This window comes from Myotis lucifugus, unplaced genomic scaffold (genome assembly GCF_000147115.1).
Source record: "Myotis lucifugus unplaced genomic scaffold, Myoluc2.0 scaffold_251, whole genome shotgun sequence".
NCBI lineage: Eukaryota > Metazoa > Chordata > Mammalia > Chiroptera > Vespertilionidae > Myotis > Myotis lucifugus.
The window spans coordinates 447,877-470,118 of NW_005871299.1; the positions used below are offsets into that span (position 1 = coordinate 447,877).

Genomic DNA, 22,242 nt, shown 5'->3' on the forward strand with positions numbered 1-22,242 from the left:
AGTGAAATATTGATGTGAGAGAAACACATCGACTGGAACCGGTACATGCCCTTGACTGGAATCAAACTCTTAGGCCTTCAGTCCACAGGACCATGCTCTATCCACTGAGCCAAACCGGCTAGTGTGGGATCTCTTTGAATTCAAGGTCCCTAACTGGTCTCATTCCCTAGTATGATATCTCTCTTTCATTTACCACAGCAGCTATTTCATACAGTTGTATTTTTGCCATAAGCATTTTTACCATAAATATCTTTACTGCAAGCACTGCACAACTAATTGGCCGTAAGACAATTTTACCAGAAAAAAATAAAAATAAATAAAGAAGGGATATTAAAAAAGACAGAATGAAACATGAAAAATTAACAAAATTCAAAAAGCTAATGAGAAACATGAAAATACATTGTCTTCAAAGTCTTTCCTTTAGAGTATTACACATTCTTTTTTTGCTTGTTGATTCCTCTTCCTCTTTGGCATCACACTTTTTTCTCTTTTGCTACAATTTCTTCCTTCTTTAAGAGAAGCATCAATTTGCACCTAAGAAATTGATCACTAATGCTCTTCAAGACTGTTGTAAATTAATGGCTACCTCTTGCATACTTGCCATAGCTTGGTAAACTATTGGTTTCAATGGTGGGAGGGATGACTGTGCTCACTGAAGAATTTGCAAACCGGTATGTTAACATTTTCTAGTGCTGGATGCAATCTGGCTTTACACATAGCTTTGCAATCTGACAGTAAACATAGTCGTTATCATTCACTGTCTTAAGACCACCACATTTACTTGTCACTGTGTAGACCATTATGAGAGCTAAGATTTATATAATATAAAAATGGGAGTACTTCGAGAACTTTGTCAATGGAGAAATGAAACCATATTAATAAGTAGCTTAAATATATCAAGTCTGCCCAATGAAAACCACACTGTCAAGTTATTTTATCGTTTATGGCAAAATTGCCTTATAGCCAATTAGTTGTGTGGCAAAAAGGATTACGGCAAAAATTCTTATGGCGAAAATACCGAACCCGTTTTCACACATTCTCCACTGTCCTAATTCACCTTACAGAGGAAACAGCTTGTTTAGATGGCCTCTTGCTTACTGCCAAGTTCAGAACCTGCAGCTGTCCATTCCTCCTTTTCTCTTGTTCAATAGCAGAGGTGTCTTGGCTCCTATCTCAGACTAACTCTCTTTCTGTGCCCTAGATCCCATCCAGCATGAAATTCAGAGGCATTATTTTCTCATTTAACTTTTGGCTTTTTTACATGCTCATTTTAGCATATCTAAATTTATCCTACCTTGAGAAAATAAAACGTTCTTCAGATTTCTTAGCTCCCTACATATACTGCTCCACAAGTTACTGTTGACCTCTCATAAGAGTTGTCTACCCTCCTTACCTTCAAATTTATTCCTAAACCTCCCATGGCCTGGCCTCTACGTCCACAAAGCCTCAGGATGGGCTGTTCCCAAAGCTACCAACTGGTTTTAAAATCCACTGGACACCTACTTAACTTGATTTTTGGAACATCAGATCTAGTTGACTATCCCTTTCAGGAAATATTCTCTTCCCTAATATTCAATTCTCTTTCTTAATATTCAGGTTGCCATTTGTTCTGGTTTTATTACTAATTTTCCTGCTGCTTCTCCTGGGTACTCCTCTGCAGTCTCTTTTAAGGTCTCCTGTTTCTCTATGCATCTATTCATCGTGAAAATGTTAATATTTTTGGGTCCTACTTTAGGTAGCTAACTCTTCTTGCTGTGCATAAACTCATTGGGTGACCTCTTCCACTCCAATGACTTCAAAACCTATCTATACGCTATAGGTTATCCCTCTGCTCTGAGCTCAGACTAATCAATTTAGCTGCCTATAGCACAACTCTTTCTAGATATCTCACATCACAATTATCAGATCCAAAACTAAAATCATTATCTCCTTCCTCAACGATGCTTCTCTCTAATCTTTCCTATCTCTGCACCAAGTCCCTAAAACAAGATCTAAGATTTATCCTTGATTCATTTTTCTCTGTGAGTTTCTCTCCCTCTGTCTCTCTCCCCTTTTCACATCATTAGTCATATTCCTCACAGTCAATTAATCACAAAGTTTCCAATCGACTTCCTAATATTGTATTAATCTATCACTTCCTTTATCTTCACTTCCATGGACTCTAAACCCAGACCACCAGCATCCTTTGTCTGAACTACCACAATTGTCTATTACATGATTTCTTAGCCTCCACTCTGGGCCCCTCTATGCTGTTTACAAAGAATGCTCTTAAAATAAAAATTTGTTGTATTCACTTGAAAAATTATTCAATAACTTCTCATTTCCCTGAGTATAATCTAAACGCTTTAAATGGACAGTCAAGACTCATTACCACTTGGCCCCTGTTGAGCTCTCTAGCCTAAGTTCTCACTGTTCCTTATTCTTGCATTTATATCACCTTGAACTTCTGTGAGTTCTTTAAAAGTGGCAGTTGTTTTTTGCCTCTGGACTTTTATAAATGTGGATCCCTAGGTCTTATAATTATCACTCCCCTCTTCTTTATTTGACTAATGTAACTTACTTTTTTGTGTAGACTTAAAACATCAATTTATCTAGTATTTCTCTCCCAAAAGCCTAGTAGATAAGTATTAGTACGAACTTCCCCAAACCCTTGACTTTATCACCCCTAAATATTTCAATTATTACCTACTAGAGGCCCAGTGCACGGATTCGTGCACAGGTGGGGTCCAGCCAGCCCGCTGGCCAAGGGGAGGGGCCACGGGTGGTTGACCAGCTGGCCCCGCCCCCCTGGTCAAACTCTCAGTTGAACTCCTGGTAGAACTCCCGCTCGAGGGGACAATTTGCATATTAGCCTTTTATTACATAGGATTTTTAATTATCAGTCTTTCCCAACAGATGAAAATTGTTATGAGTAGTGATCATTTCTATCATTGTAGGTATAACACAGGAGAGCCCTAGACCAGAATATGAATACATTGTAGATTAATAAATATATTTGAATTAACAAATAAATGAATGATAGCAAGAATGCAATGCATCCCACCCATTTAGGGGTAACAGGTCCTAATTACCTAATAGACAAATCTACCAGTATTCATCCCTATTCAAGACTCTGGCCTTTTCATTTCCTTCTGTCATTATAATTAGCCAGAATGACAGTTTCAATTTAGGTACTATTCGCACATCTTCTTTCACTCATAATTTTAAAAAGAATGTCCATAGGTAGGGCAGTAACCCTGAAGCTGGTAAATTGGGCTGTAGAAGCAACAGAAGCAAATTGAATCTGAAAAAACATATTGAATCTGTAAGAAAGGAAAAATTCCTGTTGCATATTTATTTAATATTTTTCAAAATACCAGTATAGCTTCAGACAAATACAAAAGAAAACATGCATATCAACACAGTCTTTAATAAGGATATTACTATCAGATTTATCAAAAGTCCTTCTATTGCTATGTGTTACATATGATTTGAGAGCGCCTTGCTTATAGAATTCTTACCCACAAATATGAGACTATATCTTCTACCTATATTACCATAAATATTTTTTAAAAACCTCCCAGTCTAACAGATAATAGATCAATAACCATTTAATATACTTGCAAAATTCCCTGCCAATGTTAAGCTTCTAGGCAGTATTAGCATAGGAACTTCTTAACATTATATTAATTAAATATCTTTTTCCCAACACAAAACACATCCACATAAAATTCATCAGCTTTATTTATAGTTAACTCTTTCTCTGTTGACTATAAACAGGGGCTGAGTAATTGTGTGTTGCCAGATCCATAACTTGAGGGGCTTGAGTGTCACACAAAGGCATCAGTTTTTCTTTGAGAACATTCTGTGACTTCAGGGACATGATAGGAAGTTAGTCTCCAATGTCTTAGCCTTTCTAAAGGGAACTGTGTTAACGGCTTGAGGCTGCCTTTTTACTGCTTGTGTGAAGGTAGAAAGCTGTAACCAAACATTTCTGGTGGCTCTCTCTCCTTTGGTGCATACCAGAAAGTAGTATTGAAGACTGATTCCTACAACCCACTCAGCTCACTGGTTTGCTGTGTTGATAGGCATGATGGCATATAGTAATGTGTAAAAAACTCAAGAGTCCCTAACTTTTAGTAAGTACTATGTAACCATTAATTGTTCTTCCCCTCCTCCTCTTCCTTCTCCTCCTCCAGATGTTAAATATAGTCAAAGGAAGAACTGTCACCTCCTAGGTATATGAATTCCAATTAAGAAGACTGTGGCTATGACATACCACCAAACAGTAACTCGCTATGTCTAGTAGGAGCACATGCTCCTTTTTAACCCCATCATCCATTAAGGCTTTTGTAGCAGCCTTGTACTGCATCTGCACAGTCACGCTTTCCTTTCATGCACTATATAGAGGGCAGGGGAAAATCAAGTGCCATGTGATATTTACATCACAAATGATAAACTGTGTTTTCAAAATGCTCATCTGAAAAGATCTTGCTTTTCTTTTTCAGGAAGTTAGAATTTACAAAATCACTTAAATTATGGTTAGCACTTAAAATTTGTACTAGGTTTAAGGAAAGTTTGAAGATTAAATTCACATTATATGTTATGCAGAGAAATGGAAGCTTATAACCTATTAATCTTCCAAGTTTCTCCCTTCTTAGTGTTATTTTGTCTCATCTGTTGATTTATTTAGATTCTTACTATTTGATCCAACCACAGAGTATTTCATAGGAATCTGAAGGAAGCAAACATGAAGAAGAAACCTATTCTCTCAATGCCTTACTCCTATGAGGATTATAGGCTCCTATGAGATGATGCACCGATCCCAACACTTGAATCCATTAGCACCCTCTTTTTTTAAATAATAATATTTTTATTGATTTTAGAGAGAGGGGAAGATAAGAGGGATAGAGAGAAACATCCATCAGCTGCCTCCTGCATGCCTCCTACTGGGGATCGAGCCCCACAACCTGGGCCTGTGCCCTGACCAGGAATCGAACTGGCAACCTTTTGGTGCATGGACGACACTCAACCAACTGAGCCACACTGGCCAGGACCAGTAGCAGCCTCTTAATATGTGAATCACTGAAAGCAGTTTTACTCACTATTTAGCTTCCTAGAGAAGACCTTAAATGAGTAATATAAAAGTATTCCTGGAGAGTACCAGGTATTATGCTGAGTGAAATTAGCCAGTCATAGAAAGATAAGAATCACGTGATCTCACTCATATGTGGAATGTAATGAACCAAATAAACTGATGATAAAAAATAGACCCAGAGACATAGAAGCATGAATAGACTGTTGAACATCAGAGGGAAGGCAGGGGAGGATGGGTGGGAAGAGATAACAATGAACTTGTATGCACATATGCATAACCCATGGACAGACAATGGGGTGGTGAGGGCCTCGTGGTGGGGAAGGGACAGGAGTGGACTGGAAGAAGTTAATAGGGGGATTATGTAATCTTTCAACACTAAAGATTTTTTCTTAAGTATTCCCATTATTATCTTAGAAAAAATGATTTTGGTGATTTCATTTTAAAACCTGTACCTGGTATTTGATGTTAAGTATCTTCAAGAATAGTTTTACAGGAATTGGTGAATAGATGTTATTGAGACTTGGAAATATCCAGTTCCCAACCCTGTTGAATCAGAACAGCTCTGTTTTTGTCTGTTTCTCTAAAAAGATTTATTGAAAAAGTTTCTCCAATTGGAAAGTCATTGGTCTAATGCAGCTCTATCCAGAAGAAATGTAATTCAAACCACAAATGTGAGGCACATATACACTTTAAAGCTTTACAGTAATCACATTATAAAAAAAGTAAAAAGAAACATGTCAAATTGATTTTAATAATATATTTAATTTACCTAATATATCTGAAATTGTATTTCAACATGAGCTATTTTACATTATTTGTGTACTTAATCTTCAAAATTTAATGTGTATTTTATACTTATACTATAGTTCAATTTGGAGTAATCATATTTCAAGTGTCCAATGACCACCTGTGACTAGTGGCTACCTGAACCATGTCCAACACAGTCAGTGGTGAACCTGAGTGGGGGTGGGGGGCATTGAAGGATTAAAGAAAACAGACAAAAGAATATAGCTGGGCCCAGGTGGGACACTGTTCTTGGATGGAGAAACAGTGCCACAGCCTGCAAGCCGAGTCTTTATTTTATAGTCAGATTTACTAGGCAAAGCAAGGGCGTGGTCAAGATGTTTACAATGTTCTCGCTAGTTTCGAATCTACTTGATTACATGCACCTGAGCACTCTATCAAGCTTTGTTTTGGCAGCACTTGCTGCACCTCCCGCAGCCTACATCACTCAGCCACCTGGGACCACAGGTTCGGACCATAAGGTAAAGCTTACAACCATAGTCTTTGGCTATAATTGCGCTGGGAGGGCTTTGCCCTCCAAGCTGGGACCTGCACGTGACTTTGCCATGAGAGGATTGTGCCCTCTCATTAGTCCGAGGCTTGAACCTGTCCGAATGCTGTAGCTGCTCTCCATAGCTACCATATTGGGCAATGCAGATCTAGTGCCTTATACTTTTTGAAATTCTTCCACATTTATATTCTCTCGATTAAATTGCATAAGTGTCATCACTGTAGTGTTCACTATTCATTGCCTACCCAGCACCCATTCTCCCAGCTCCCCTTCCCATTAGCACACTTATTTTCATTGGAACCTAAGGGCTTCAGGGCTGACCCCATCCCTAGCTACCAGAATGTGCTTCCATCAGATTTGATGTAGTGACCCCATATTAGACAATGTGATCCCAGAGAAAATTCCCTAAGTCATCTGGGGAAAAGTGTCTTTATCTTTAGTAGAGATCTGTAGAAAAACACCTCTTCTCTCTCCCGCTAGAGGTGAACTAAGATGTTGTATCAGCAACCATCCCACCAACTGAAGGGAACAAGCCATAAATAGGATGAGGCCAATGCCATTGACTACAAAAGGTGGAACCAGCCTTGGTCCTTGATGACAATGCTGAGCTTCTGGATCAGCCAGCAGTGAAGGCTGCTTTAACTCAGGATTTGCAGTTTGTTTTTTATTCCATAGCCACTATATTATGCCATCTCTAATAATGACTACAAGCAACATAAATATACTGAGATCTGTGAGCATCTTTTGAAGCATTGTTTTTCCTTTTCTTTGTTATATTTATTGTTTCCCTACTAAACAATAAAATTGCTTACTGTTGGATTATTATTCCCAGGCCACCTTCCCAAACACTCTTGTTGGTTTTTCTTCTTTGGACACCAGGCATTAGAGCAGCTATTTCTACTGCCTCTGTCCACTGCTTCTAATTAACTTCCCTCTTCACTACAAAAACAATGTTGTGTCTCCCATCCTTGTCTATCTGGAAATTAGTTTTTATTCTTTCTAAGAATTTTTATTACTATCAACAACAATAAAAGTAACGAAAAAAGCAAAAGATATTGTGTTTTTAGAAACACTCACAAGTTTTACTGTATGAATAGTACCCATTAGTCATTAGTTATAAGGCGAATGGGTGGTTTGGAAATAAAAAACAACAACACCTGGTTCATTTTTCTCAGTGCCATTTATCAACTGTGAGCCTTAAAGCAAGTTGCTTACCCAGAAAATAAAAAAATAAGGTAAAAGTTTAAAAAAGAGATAAATACCATGTGCCGTGAAGATTTTTGTCAAGACTAAAAACCAGTTAAAATGTATGTAAAACTCTTAAGGACAGGATTTATACCTCAATTTTCTGATTCCAATTCTAGAGTCCTTTCCACTTTATTATAACTTTACAACTTCCTTTCTTCAATCACAATAATTTATTGAATGGTTGCTATGGTCCAGGAAGATTTATCGACAAATATGGCAATTTACAGAGAATTAGACAAATAAATGGCTATTAACAAGAGGGAGGCCATTTAGTTGAGTGGTTCATCATGTAGGCTATAAAATCAGACAAATCTATATTTGAAAGTCAACTCTGCTTTTTGTTAACTTTTCTTGGAAAAGCTACTTAACATCTCAAAACCAACTTCTTCATCAGAACAAGGCAATAACAATGTCCCCTCCAAGTGTTGTTGACAGAACAAAATGTGATATGTCTGTGAAATGTTTAAATATTATGACAATTGTAAATATAATTGTGCATAATTAAGTGCAAAAAGGTATGCACAGGAACTATGGAGTCCAGATGCTGGAGGGTGGGGGGACACTGTCCCTTAAAAGAGCAGATACTTCTGGAGAGTTTTGAAAGACAAAGAGTTCATACTTCTAAGTGTGAAACTGTGAATCATTCTAGGAACTGCGAATAGATCTTTATGACTAAAGGTAAGGATCCTGGGGGAGAAATGGAATATGAGTGGTAAATGTGGACAAATCCAAGATTTTAAGGATTAAATTAAGAAATCTGAAGCCTTTTAATCCGGGTGACAGGGTGCTAGACAGTAACATGCTTGAGTTCCATGTTAGAAAGGCACTGTGAACACACCGGGTTTTGCTGAGGCTCTTTCTCTCCTCTATAATTTTAAGAGAAAAAGATGAAAGCAGGTTTGCAAGGATGCACTGTCCTCATGCTGGAAGTTTTTAAACTGTCAAAACACATTTTCTAATTTTGACTGTAGTCAAACACTTCCCCACTAAGCAAAGGGAACTCAATAAACAGTTGTATCTATATATATAAAAACCTAAGCGACCGTTACTACCGGTCAACCGCTTGACTGGTCCACTTGTCGCTATGACGTGCACTGACCACCAGGGGGCAGACGTTCAATGCAGGAGCTGCCCCCTGGTGGTTAGTGCGCTCCCACAGTCAACCTCCCATGGATGGCCAACCTCCCACAGCCTTCCCCTGGCTGGCCAGCCCCTATTGGCCCCAATCGGGACTGGGCAAGATGGCCCCGATCAGCCTCGATAGCCGGCTAGGCCAAGGGACCTCACCCATGTACAAATTCATGCACCAGGCCTCTAGTGTGTTTTATAAATAGTTTAGTAAAAAAGAATAATATCTGTGAATCATAATAGCTGAAAAATGTTTGCCCAGTAAAACTTTACCACTGTGTGTGAATATTCTAAGCCTGGACAGACAGAACTGGATGAAATTGATACCACACCTTTACAGAAAACAGGAAATTATAGTATCACAGTGAATGAGATCACAGGGTTTTGTAGGACAAGCAAAAATTCTTATCACCTTCTATAGAGATATTCATAATATTATCTGTAGAAAACCCAAGCTCCTAAGAAAGTCCGTCGCTTCCTGAATCAACAGGAAATCTTTAATCACCTTGATTATCTGACCCTGCCAGTTTCTGTGGTTATTGACTATTCTCAATCAATCTGCTGGTTGTTGTTGGTTGTGTTTTTTTTTTTTTGTACATTTTCAATGATATAATTTGAAAATGTTTTAATAAACTAATGAAAAAAAGGCAGAGCATTAAAGCATTAAATGATTAGGAAAAACTGTCTAATTATTTGAATCTTAGTAGGTACAACTGAAAGATGGAGATAAAAAATATCCAACTGATCAATAATTGTGAAGATTAAATAAGATAATATATGTAAATGGCTTGCCCTGGCCAGGTGGCTCAGTTGGTTAGAGCATCATCCCGATAGGCCAAAGTTGTGAGTTCGATCTTCGGTCAGGGCATGTACAAGAAGCAACCAATGAATCTAATGAATGCATAAGTAGAACAACAAATAGATGTTTCTCTCTCTCTCTCTCTCTCTCTCTCTCTCTCTCTCTCTCTTTCACACACACACACACACACACACACACACACGTATGCTATATTACTGTTACAATGCTTCTAAAAATTAATTATATGATAATAATGAGCTACCACCTTTTATATTAATACTCCAATTTTGAAATACCGCTTCTATGTATTCTAGGCAGGAGAGAAATCCCAGCATTTACTTCACACTCTTAGTTAAAAAACAAGATGCTGCAGGTGCTTGATCCTTCTAGTGACCCCTTGGCATAGCCCGGGGGTAAAAAATCCCAAGCAAAAGCATCCAGGTTTGCACTCAGGACTTTGACTGTTAAGAGAGCGAGAGCAACACCAAGGAGAGGCAGCTCTTAGATACCAGATTCACCCAGCAGCAGGTAGCAACTGACGCTCAGCATCCAGAGAGCCTGGGTCCTGCCTGCCTTCCAAACTGGCCCGCCAGCTTTCTGTGGCCCCCAAGCTCCCAGTATCCTTTCCTCATGTGCTCTTTGTGCTTTGGATTCTGGTGTTTGCGACCAAGGACCAAGTTTAGGGAGGAGACTAGAGCTCTGAAGTCAGGAGATATTCCCATACTTCCTAAAACTGACCTACGGCATATTTAATTAGAAATAGATGCTAGGGGGAAAAACACACCCACATTTCAAAATGTTCCCTAATGTCTTTTATAGAACAAAAGCTAACATTAGGAAATTTATTTCTGAATCCAGGCAAATCCTTAGTCTATTCTTGGAGGAAATTGCTACCATTAAATAAATTTAAACGTCTACCACCCAGTATATTGGCTGTTACCACATCTACTGAGAAAGCTGCCAGATTAACATCAAACCCAGACTATAACTCACCCTTTATGGAAAAATAAAGAAAGAACTTTTTTTTCTCTGGTCTCCTCACTATGGTTCTAACATAGTGTGAGCTTTCAGAGCCTTATACAGCTACCTCTGTTTCATTGTAAAACTAACATTACACCCTCAACTCACTTCTGGACAATTCTCTGAGCTTAAATCTTTCATTGTAGCTCAACAAAATGCACATTAATCTTTGTAGATGAAGCAGGATCCTGAGACTTTGTCATGTCTGTTTCTTGTATTCATAAAACAAAACAAAGAAAGAGAGAGAGAGAGAGAGAGAGAGAGAGAGAGAAGGAAAGATCTATGTTGAAACAGTGCTTCAAAATGACGTATTCACTGAAATATTGTATTGCCATGAAAGCAAAATTAAAACTCTGCATGCAGACTGGAAATATAAACCTATTAGCCAAAGGCTTTGAAATAAAGAACATAGTACTGGGCCAATGAGCTGAAAAGCTCTGTCCTTGGCAACAGAACCTGAATTGGGGATCTGCCACATGGCAAGAAGTCAAAGTGAGAGAAACAAAGGGAGCCCTGCTTCAGCCGTCCACAGGGCCACCTCCACCCTGGCGATCCCTTCGATTTAGGTGAGTCCAGTGACCCCGTTCCTCTTTCTTCTTTTTTCCGTAAGCTAGCTCCCTTCAGCTTGGTCTGGATCTTCTTCTGGGGGATCATGATTCTCGTGGCATCTTATTATGCTGGTCACTTGAAAAGAGGTAGACCATCATGCTTAGGGGTCTGAGGGTCTTCTGGGGGAAAGGCCAAGACCTACCCTTTTCTCCCAAGATCTGAAGCCAAGAAACTCGGAGAAGAGTGCCTTTGGCTCTGTTCTCGAGGGAAAAGACATGGAAAGTCTTAACAGACAATTCATTGGAAAGCAAAGGCAAACATGTCAGAAGGTGATGTGAGTACAACCCAGAGCCTGAGAACCCCAAAGGGAGGGCTGATTCTAGACAGTGCGTGGCCTGAGGCCAGCTGCCCTCTGGGTCCATACTCTCTAGCACCTTGGCTGTCCTCCAGGGAATGACTGCGGAGCTTTACGGCGGGAGTCATGGGTGTGAATTCAGGTTCTCTAATGGTGGCATCCAAGCACAGACCCACTACAGCCTGGGCAGGGACACACTCCAGCAGCAGTGGACCAGCACTGCCCTTCTGCCCAGACAAGTCCAATCTGAAGTAGCAGAACCATGTAGCCACAAGAAACCACAGGGATGACCCATCAGACAGACTAGTTACATTGGGGTCTTGGCAGGATTGTTTATTGACTGTCTGTCTAGTACCGTGGTCAGCAAACTGCGGCTCGCGAGCCACATGCGGCTCTTTGGCCCCTTGAGTGTGGCTCTTCCTAAGCCTTAGGAGTACCCTAATTAAGTTAATAACAATGTACCTACCTATATAGTTTAAGTTTAAAAAATTTGGCTCTCAAAAGAAATTTCAATCGTTGTACTGTTGACATTTGGCTCTGTTGACTAATGAGTTTGCTGACCACTGGTCTAGTCTATTGAAAGCTCTGTGAAAGAGGATAGCATGTTTGCTTGGCTTACCATTGGGGCTACCAAGGAGAGCACAGGTTGCATACTGCTCAAATAGGAGCAGCATTCACATAGGATACAGCGTATATAGGGCCTCCTAGAATTACGTAATGCTCAACGCGTATAACCATATAATTCAGCCCTGGTCACCATTGTATAACCACGGTGAGCAGAGTGGCAGGCATATAGCAATACTCAATACATAGTTCTACAATGATTGCATGAAAGAACGCAAGATCTACTCTGTCTATTTGTACATATTTCTATGCTTCTTCCTACGACGTCTTTGGGTATTTCCCCCCATGCATCTAGTATAGTATCTCTGACAGGGATGATTTTATCTACTTAGAGCCACAGGAAGTCAGAACTGAAGAGAAGGCTAGAGTTGATAATGTTTGATCTCACTGACAAGGAAAAGAAAAGCCAGAAAGATAAAGTGACTTCTATTATGTGGTGGAAAAGCCAAGACCAGAATCCAGGTCCTTGCCTTCAGGTGCCTTCATCTCTCTGTGGCCCTCACCTGCTTCTTCAGTCATTAGATTTTGTTCTTCTCACAAAACAGGTGTGCTCACTAGTCAGCGATCACTTAATCATGAACCTCCGCTGCTGCCTTGGGACTATTGAAGATGCTCATTGAAATGGGGAAATGGGAAGTGCATGCTCTATCTGACTCAAGCAAGGTGGCTATTAGCAGGACATTCCCGGGAAGATTTCATACAAGACCGCGATAAACTTTGCCGTGTGGTGAATTGCCCAAAATGCATCTAATTTTTCACAATCTCGCTTTCATTATTTTCAACATTAACGACATGCTTCTTTTTCCAAATTTTTATGAATTATAACAACAGCCGCATATTCACAACCACAGAAAATGACGCGTATTACGTATTCAGAAAGAGGAACAAAAGGATAGATCAAATCTACTTTCAGGAAATATCCAAGGATTAGTGAAAAGTATAGTTTAAAAATTATACTTGATTTTTTTGGAATCAATAATTGCTTTAAAAAAATAGGCCTCCAGCTCCAAATGACCTTTTGTTTTTGCATTACCAAGATTTGTAAAAATAGTAATGATGTTTGTTATAGGATTTGTCTTGTACTTATATTACATGACTCTTACCTAAATTAATAACTTTTTAATGTTTAATGGAATTAAGGTGTGAAAAATCAAGCCCCCTCTTCCATCTCTGCCACCATCTTTCATTTTTAGATTTATGATCCTTAAGCACCTATCATAAAAATCAGTACTGGTGAAATAGTATGTAGATTTTGAATAAGTGCCAAGATCAGCCATTGAAATCTCCTCCTTATGAAGGTTACCCAAGAGAAAGTCTGGGTGGGCCATTTGATGGTGAAGTTAAAGGCTGTGTTATTTGTAGGCTGCAAATAATATTAATGCCTTGCCAGGATCTGGCCAATCTGCGGAGCAGTTTACAACTGTGTGATGCTCATGCTGTGGTCTGAGTTAAGACTCCTGCAAACTCAATTCTGAGCTGTGAGTCAGTGGCAACAATTCTGTTCAACCCCAACATTTCTGATCACCTGTGAAAATGAGGAAAACCAAGGCACAGGCTATACCCTTACGTTTGCAGAACGATCTGACCTAGGACAACAACTAGAATCACAAGGAATTTGACTCAAGCATTTGCATGAGGACACATCTGAGCATATCAAGAAATACAGGGAGAAGTGCCACACTGGAGAGACAGGTGACATATTTTAGATCTGTGGCGAGGTCCTCAGAGCACAAGGTGGTGGTTACTCCTCAGGTTTAAGACAGAGGGGAGATGGGATCCAGCACTTGTTAGATTTAGAGAGTTCACTGGCAGCTGTGAGGGGAAAGGGATTCCAGAGCTGAGAGAACGCAGGAGAGCGAGAGTGATGGCGGCAGGGGAGAGAAGGAGGGGTGAATTACAATGCCTTGTAAAAGTTTAAGCACATGTGGGTTACCATTTTTCTTATTTTATTTTTTTTCTGAAAAGTTATATCCTCTACCACTTCTCTCCCCCCCACCCCCCGCTCCCAGCAAAGAACTATAACTAATTAAGCTGTAAAACATCACTTGTCTCTTTTCTCCAGGTCCCTGGGGGAAAGGTCTATCTGAACACAAGTCAACATTACCATCCAGTAACACACCAGAGTAGTATTCCTAATATGGGGGGAATATTCCCAATTATTCTCATATACATTTATCTTGGTTTTATTATAGTCATGTGAAATGCACTGAGTAGGTGTTGTTATTACTATTTTACAGAAGAGAATAGATGAAAAAATATCAAATGAATTATCTAAGGTCACACAATTAATTGCTTATGTAACCAGGACCAGACCCTGTCTTCTGATTTGGGTGCGTAGATATTCAGTTAATAAGCATGTATTGGGCATACCTGTATGGCAGGCAATTATAGTTCCTACCGCTGTGGGGAACAATCAATGCACAAGCAGATACTTTACCTAACCTCAGGAGGTCAATTACACAATAGGTCCAGGAAGTGTAACTCAGACTATGACAGGGAAATGCAAGGTGGGTGCTGTGTGGCCAAAGGGCTGGAGGACCCAACACAGCCCAGAGAGGACCCCAGAAAAATGAACCTGTGGAAACTCATAATTGAGTCATTGACCTTCCCAGCTTTTTCAAAAGAGAAAGGCCAATGAGTCACAGTTATGCTACAACTCTAGACCATCTGAATTTCTTCCAATCTACTGGCTTAAGGACTGTTTAATTCTTGGCTCTCTGATAAACTCAAAATTAAAAAAAAAAATCTGTCCCCCCCCCTTTTATTTTTTTTTAGCTCTGATTTATCTCAGTCTTCAAGTTGTACTGGCTTCCTGGATATATCACTCAGATAATCCACTATCTTATATAGTGTCCGAAAGCAATAGTCACTCAGAATCCCCCATTCTTACAAAAATAAAATCAAATCCTAAGTTTCTCATTTTGATTCATTGAGCCATGATCCTCCCAAATAAGAAAACCTGAGAATAACATAAATATTATTGGATATTTATTAGTCCTACTGCCGCACTTACAGACGGAAGGATAAATAACTTACCCAGTGCCATGATTAGCAATAGAATTCACGGCCTCCATCTAAGCTCATAATAAACAACAAAAATGGAAAATAAACTCAGAGCCAGATATCCAAAATTATTCTAATTCTAATATACTTTATACTTGAGGTATTCATCTGAAGGATGTAGAAAATAGTGGTACTTTTACAGGACGCAGTTAAATGAGGTAATTTACCGCAGTAAATAGGACATAGTAGATGTGTAAGAAATGCTTGTCGAATCACTCACTCCTTAAATTGACCATTTCTAATAGCATTAGTTCTCTCTTACCTTTCCTTCTCTGACTCATCTCTTCCCACTGTCTCTGACCTAAGGCCCTACCCAGCCTGCCAAAGCAAGCCATGACTGATCTCGCGTTCCCTTTTCCAGCCCGAATCTACCCACACACTATTGCACTGCCAACCTTTTAAAAATCCTCTTCAATGGGGGAAAAAGGAGACATATGTAATACTTTAAACAATAAAGGATTAAAGAAAATAAAAATAAAAATCCTCTCCCCTGTTTAAAAAAAAAAAAAAGAGGTTGTACGGCCTACTGGCAAAAGAACACAAATTTCATCCTATGTTCATCTGAACTACCTCAATTTGGCCCCATAAGCCTTTTCAAACCATTTTTCCCGTGTTTCCAGTGTGCACACTTTATTTCTCTGGCTGGCTTCTTGGGCCACTCGCTATCAGCCCTGAGTTCAAGTTATGCCATCTCACCACCTACTAGAAGCCTACTCTGGCAAGTTTAAATGGGCTTTTTTTTCCTCAGAATCAAAGGCATTAATGGCATTCGATCTTGTATTGTTCTCTAATTGTTTTACTCATAAATGTGGCAACTCTGGTTCTCTGAACAGATTATAACTCTGACCAAGTTTTCATAAGTCTTGTACTTAACATCCCTTCCACAGTGCCTAAAATGTATTGTAGTATAATAAAAAGTGTAAAGAATGCTAAATAACCTCAATTCTTATAAAAGCAAGTTATAGAAGATTTTCCCTATAATGCCAATTCACACAGTTAATCATTCCCCCAATCATTTCAGAAACTATATTCTGAAATTTATAGGAAGTGAAAATTAGCAAGTGAACAGAACATTTTAATACTATAACACAGGATTATTTCTGTAAAATAACCTGGCACATATAGTATATTTCAGGCAAATTTTGTTTGTCAAAATATATCAGGGATTCCTTTAATTAAAAAATACAGTTACATCTACATTGTGAACTATCTTCTGGAACCAAAGCATTGCTGTCTGCATCTGTGGGGACCAAGCAGGGAGTGTGCTGGTTTAGGGTTAAAGGCAAACATTTCTAAGGCTGCTTTTATCCAGTCCCAAAGTTGTAAATGAGAAATTCTGTTCCTCAGACCTCACTTTTCACAATGTTGAGAGTTACTTTATATTTACTGTTTTTAAGAGAGCTTCAGTATTTGCCACACTCTACCTGTTGGGGGAATGCCTTGCTTTACAAAAGCACTCATACAACACCCTAAGGGTATGCCTGCTTCCGGAATCTTGGCTATCATGTCAAATAACTAAACTATTAGGTGACTGTGGTTCATAAAAAAAATAAGATAATAATAATAATAATAATAAACATGAAACAGATTGCATGCCGAGTTAACTGGCTAATTCTGAATGATGGCAAATTAAACATAAACAGGGCGAAGGATCATAGACATGATGACATCGGTTTCCACTGTATTTTCAATTTCACATCTTGCTTTTGTGAAGTTTCTGGGAAAAAGAAAAAGTACAAAAGCTCTTATTTGCACCACAGATAACCTAAATTTAAGTATATATGTGGTGGGATCTTGTAGCAGTTGAGGTGTTTTCTTACTCTCTTCTCTCCTAAGTTTTCTAGCAGTAACAATGGAATATTATTATAATCATGATAAACTTCCAAGAGAAGATATACTCAGGGTCCTTCTAAGGAGGGAGTTTATATTATTAGATTAGTAAAGCTAACAGGACATCTATATTTTACCCAGAGTTAAGAAAAAAAAAGTATAGACTATGATCTCTCACTTTAACATTAATACACTGAAAATTCAATTCACTAAGTTCTAGTGTTTTCATTCTTATAATTCTCTCACTTATTAAGAAAACAGTTTTGCCAGTTTCTTTCCTTTGAAATAATTCCAGCTTTTTACTGATATTTGGAGAGTTAATTCCAATAGGGCATAAAGCAGATGATAGACCCATTTGCTTTAGTTTTAAAAGTACCTATTTTGCAAATCTTGAATTTCTCCTCTTCGATATAATCAATCACGTTAAATTTTTTTAAGTTCAATTATTTTATGAGAACCAAATTAACAAAATGCCTGATAAAATAATGCAAACCAATAGATATTGTTTGAATGCAGGTATTAACTGAAATTAAATAAGACTTTCCAAATACCGTCTGTCTTAAGAAAGTAAGTTTGGCCATCGTAGGCTACGATGCTCAGAATTGATCTAAATTCTTCCTAAGGTCACTGAGTTCATGATATTAAATAAAAGTTTTAAGATAAAAGACACACTACTATCTCATCTACTTAAAAAAAAGACAACTATAAGTTTGGTTAACTGTATGAATAAGCATTTTATTCATGACTTAACTGCATTTTTTTCCCAGGAAATAGTGTGATAGAGCAAACTCAAGAACCTGGAACTCAAATGACAGTTGGGAAAAATTCAGAATCTTGGTTGCCTTTAAAGTTATGTTCATTATCATAGTAAAGTGTTCATTATTTACAACTCCTTTCCCCCTCTGTTTGGCCACCTACACACTCCATTCCTCAACCATAGAAGTAAATATGTCTAAAGTTGGTGTTGGTTTTGATAAGCCATGGTGATGACATCAGCCTGAATTCTGTGACCATGCACCAACTTGTGGGCAGTTAGGTCCCAACATAGCTCTCCTTGTCACTACTTGTCGTCACTGATTTGTAGCCAAGATTTGTGCTCTAAATATACTACACCAGTTAAACACAGGTATTCTGGAATATTTGCTTTGTCAAATGAAGGAGATGTTGGGAGGGAAAAGGAACTAGGGGCCTATCTTTAAATACAAGAGATTTAAAACTGTGAGTGGTACACAACAATTTTTAAAAAAAAATTTTTTTAATTGATTTTAGAGAAATAGGAGGGAGAGGGAGAGGGAAACATTGATTGGCTGCCTCCTGCATGTAACCCAGGCATGTGCTCTGAACAGGAATCAAACTAGTGAACTCTAGGTGCATGGGATGACACTCAACCAACTGAGCCACACTGGCCAGGGCAATACCAATGTATTTAATATCACTGAACTGGACACTTAAAATGTAAATTTTACCACAATTTAAAATATATTTTACCACAATTGAAAAGGAAAAACTACATGTGTGTGGGTTCTGAAAACTATATCCATGGGTTTCAGAAGTTTCTCACAACTGTCTAATAAGTTTCCAGGTCCAGTATAAAATTTGTGAAAACTCTGCCAGGTGGCTCTTTCTGCAACATAGCTCCTATTAAGCCAGTCTGCTTGAGGCCTCAATAATCCTCCATTCACCAGGAATTCGTAAACAGCACTTACCCACAGAAATCTCCAGCTAAAAGTAACATAGAGGAAAGTATGATGTAAGAGTGGCTATTAGACAAGGAGCCTGTGGCAACATCATTTGCTCCCAAACTGTGCGCCCCTGTGCGGAGCTGGGAAGCGCAGAAACCTCTACCTCCTACCCCAGGATTGGCCTTACTCCCAGTCCTGAATAGTTGCCAACAGGGCAAGCAAAGGCTGGTGGCAGGAGTTCCAAGGCCTTCGGGCCCCCTGACTCACTGACAGTTCAAGCACTTCCAGGAGGGCCAGCACCATTCCGAAGGGCTGGGGCTGGCTGCAGCCAGCGGGCCCTTCACTCTCCTGCCTCTAATCTCAAGTGAGCCTATTAGGCCGGGTAGTGCGGGCTGGGCTGAGAGAGCGCTCAGAGGCTCCAAAGCTGCAAGAGCTGTGCCTGCCTGGGGTCGCAGGTAGAGAGGACTTTTGCAGACTGATAATCGCTTCAACTTGCAAGAGGTATTTGAAAGAAGGGGAAAGCCCAGAGCCACAGGCTTCAGCTGTCATTGCCATTCTGTTTATAATGCACCCAGGAGAAAACTTCACCTCTGCACACGCACTGAACTCAGACCCGGGTATCCTCTTACTCTCTCCGATCAAAGTGTGAGCGCCCGTGTGGTCTCCACGTGTGTACAACCACAACCTAATGCCATGTATGGGACTTTGAAGGCGCTCAGCAAGTAAGTGAGGAACTCAACTATGAAGCTGCAACCAAGAAAGCACGGGCAGAAAGGTCTCCCCAATGTTCTCTAGATGCAAACACACCTCTGCAGGTGCTGTCACTTGGAGACGTCTCCCTTGTCTGCAGACGCCCCACCCAGACTTCTGCACGCCCTGGAACTACCTACCAGCAATGGTGACCAACAGACCGACAGCACGCACATGATCCCCATGAGCTGGATGGCCGTCTCCGTGGTGATCCTACCCCACTGGGCGCTGGACTGCGATGCCATGGCCTTGGCCCGGCAGCGGGATACCAAGGCCTGAATGGTGGCCAGGTTGCAGGCGAAGGTGATGGCCAGCGCAGAGAGCCCCAGGAAGGCAAAGGTGGAGGCGAAGAAGAGGTTGCCCCAGTTGTGCGGGGAGCTAGTCCCGTTGCCGCCTCCCCCGGTGCTAATGAAGCACCACGTCCCGGGCCACTGGACGGTGTAATGGCCCACGCCCAGCACGGGCAACAGGGCGAAGGCGAGCACCGCCAGCCACACGCCGAGCAGCACCCAGCGGGTGGCGCGCGTCTTCAAGTGGCTCGCGTACCAGTGCGGCGCCCGGATGGCCAGCGCCCGCTCGATGGCCATAGCGCTCGCGACGAAGAGCGACGAGAGGCCAAAGACGGTCATGGTCAGACCAAAGAAAGTGCACAGCCTCCCCGAAGGGTCCAGGTGCTCCCAGCGCTGCTTGGACAGGTACACGACGATGACCACGGGGCTGGTGAGCAGCTGCCCCACCATGTCCGTGAGCGCCAGCCAGCCGATGCACAGCAGGAACGACTTCTTGCGCTTGCTCTCCCGGCGCCGGTAGCTCCGCGACACCAGCAGCATGGCCAGCGCGTTGCCCACGAAGCCGGTGATCAGCATGGTAATCGGGTACACCACGGACACCGAGCGGCAGTCCTCGCCGGTCTCCGGGGAGCGCGTGAGGTTGCCCCGCGCTTCCTGGGAGCGCTCGGGCGCCCACATGCCCGGGAAGGAGTGGTTGAGGCGGGTGCAGAAAGGGGCGCTCCCGTCGCCCCGGGCTCCCTTCATGTCGGCTTCGAGGTGAGGGTAGGACGGCGCCCAGAGAAAAGCAGCGGTTGCTGGCAGGCGTGGCGCGGGAGGCGGCGGAGGTCTGGAGCGACCCGGGCTGGTGCCGGGGTGGGGCTGCCTTCCATGGTGCGGGCGCAGCCGCCGCCTCACTTGGCTACATTGGCCGCGGCGGCGCCTGGGCTTTCTGGCCAAGCTGGCAGCCGCGCCGTCGGCTCCGGGAAGCCTGTAGCTCCCGGGCGCGCCGGGGTGCCTCGCCCCTTCTATAAGGATGAGGGGGGCGGGGCGCCCGTGGGTGTGGGCTTAAGTGCGGTGGGAGGAGCAGGGACAAGCCACTGAGCGCGGCTCTCCGCTGCGGAGTGAGCGCGACCCTGGCCGCGTGAGACGGGAAAACAAAACCTCCAAGGGGGGAGGGGGGCGGGGTCCTGTCGAAACGCCCGGCTTCTGGCCGGACCGGACGCCCTGCCCGCGCTGCGATTCCTCCTGTCTCTGCCAGAGGAGCGTCCGGAGTGGAGGGGGCTAAAATGTCTTGCTGGGCTTCCCAGCCCCAGGCTAGTTGCCAAAGCGCGCCGAAAGCGCCCGCCCTCCTTCTCCACCCACAGGGACTGGATCCTCCCCCTGAAGATCTCTTGTATCCCTGGCAGGTCTAACTCACCTGTCCCAAAGTATTCTAGGCAAACCACACTCCTTTGCAAAGCTGAGTGTGAACTTTTTTCCTTCCTACTTCAGGACTCTGGAATGATCGCGAGCAGGCCAGGCTGCTCTGTCCCCCTGGGGTGCACTGAAACTTCTAAAACTAGAAGTGCCTTGGGACTCAAGGAGCTAGGTTCAAGGAAACAAAATAAAATCTGATGGTCGAATGAAGATATCGGAGCTCCCACCTCCCACCTCCCAACTAAATTCCACCTCCCCTTATAAACAAGTCAGATAAAAGTCAGCCAAAGTGGCTAGAGGCGGGTGGCCTCCTCTTGCATACCTGAGATCCCGCAGTCAACTGCTGCTAGCTGTGGGAAATGGGGGTGGGGGCGCAGGAGGGAGGCATGCTCTCACAAAGCCTCCAACCATTCTTCAAATGAAGACTGGAAACGGTATTTAGATGTTAGGAAGGCCTTCGCCTTTAGTGAAATGGGCATAATTGCCTAGTGTTTTATTACGACAATATTTCGTTTTCACAAGTATTTTCTCATTTTATCAGAGATCCTCCAAGGTCCTCTTGCTATTATTATTACTCCCTTTTATGGTGAGGTAACTGAGGCTCCATAAAGTTAAAATATATGCCCAGGGTCTTTCAGCCATTCCCGTCTCTTCTCATAGCACAGAGCTCTTCACATGGATACCATCAACCCTCTCAGCAGATGAAAATCAATGTTAAGACCAGTTGTTGCCAAATCTAGAAAGGGCTTTTTTATGTTTCTCCATGAAAAGATTGTAAAAATTATGTTCAAACTTCATTTTTCTTCATATTTAAGACCTTAGACCTAATCAGAACTATGAAGACCATGATTCAGACTTCAGATAAGACTTTTAGAGTTGGTCATATCAGTTTGTCTTTTCTAGTTGGTATCCTTGGAGAATGTAGATGAGTGGTAGATGATGAGAATGGAATATGTTCTCCTGCATTCTTTCTGTACTATTTTCATTCTGAGAGTTTGAAAAAAAATATCTTTATAAGATGCTATATTTTTTAAAGGAGAAAAGCCAAAATGTAACTTAAATGCCATTTTAACATGAATTAATCCCATTACTAATTTCATTTGTGATTTGCTACCATATGAAAAATTTCTTACACTTT

At 41.4% G+C, this 22,242-nt stretch overlaps 1 protein-coding gene across 3 annotated transcripts in view; it reads right to left on the reverse strand.

Annotated features, from left to right (window-relative positions):
- The window catches only part of PTGER3 (prostaglandin E receptor 3), a 104,494-nt gene extending 83,669 nt beyond the window's left edge, over positions 1-20,825 (reverse strand). The window contains exon 1 of one of the 3 annotated variants that reach the window (XM_023762552.1): positions 19,560-20,824. In XM_023762552.1, coding sequence (XP_023618320.1) covers positions 19,560-20,453 — 894 coding nt within the window. In that variant the 5' untranslated portion in view covers positions 20,454-20,824. Of the gene's footprint in view, positions 1-19,559 lie in introns of all 3 variants that reach the window. The other 2 variants (XM_006098880.3, XM_023762554.1) reach the window with 2 other exon arrangements.
- Positions 20,826-22,242: the final 1,417 nt, after the last annotated feature.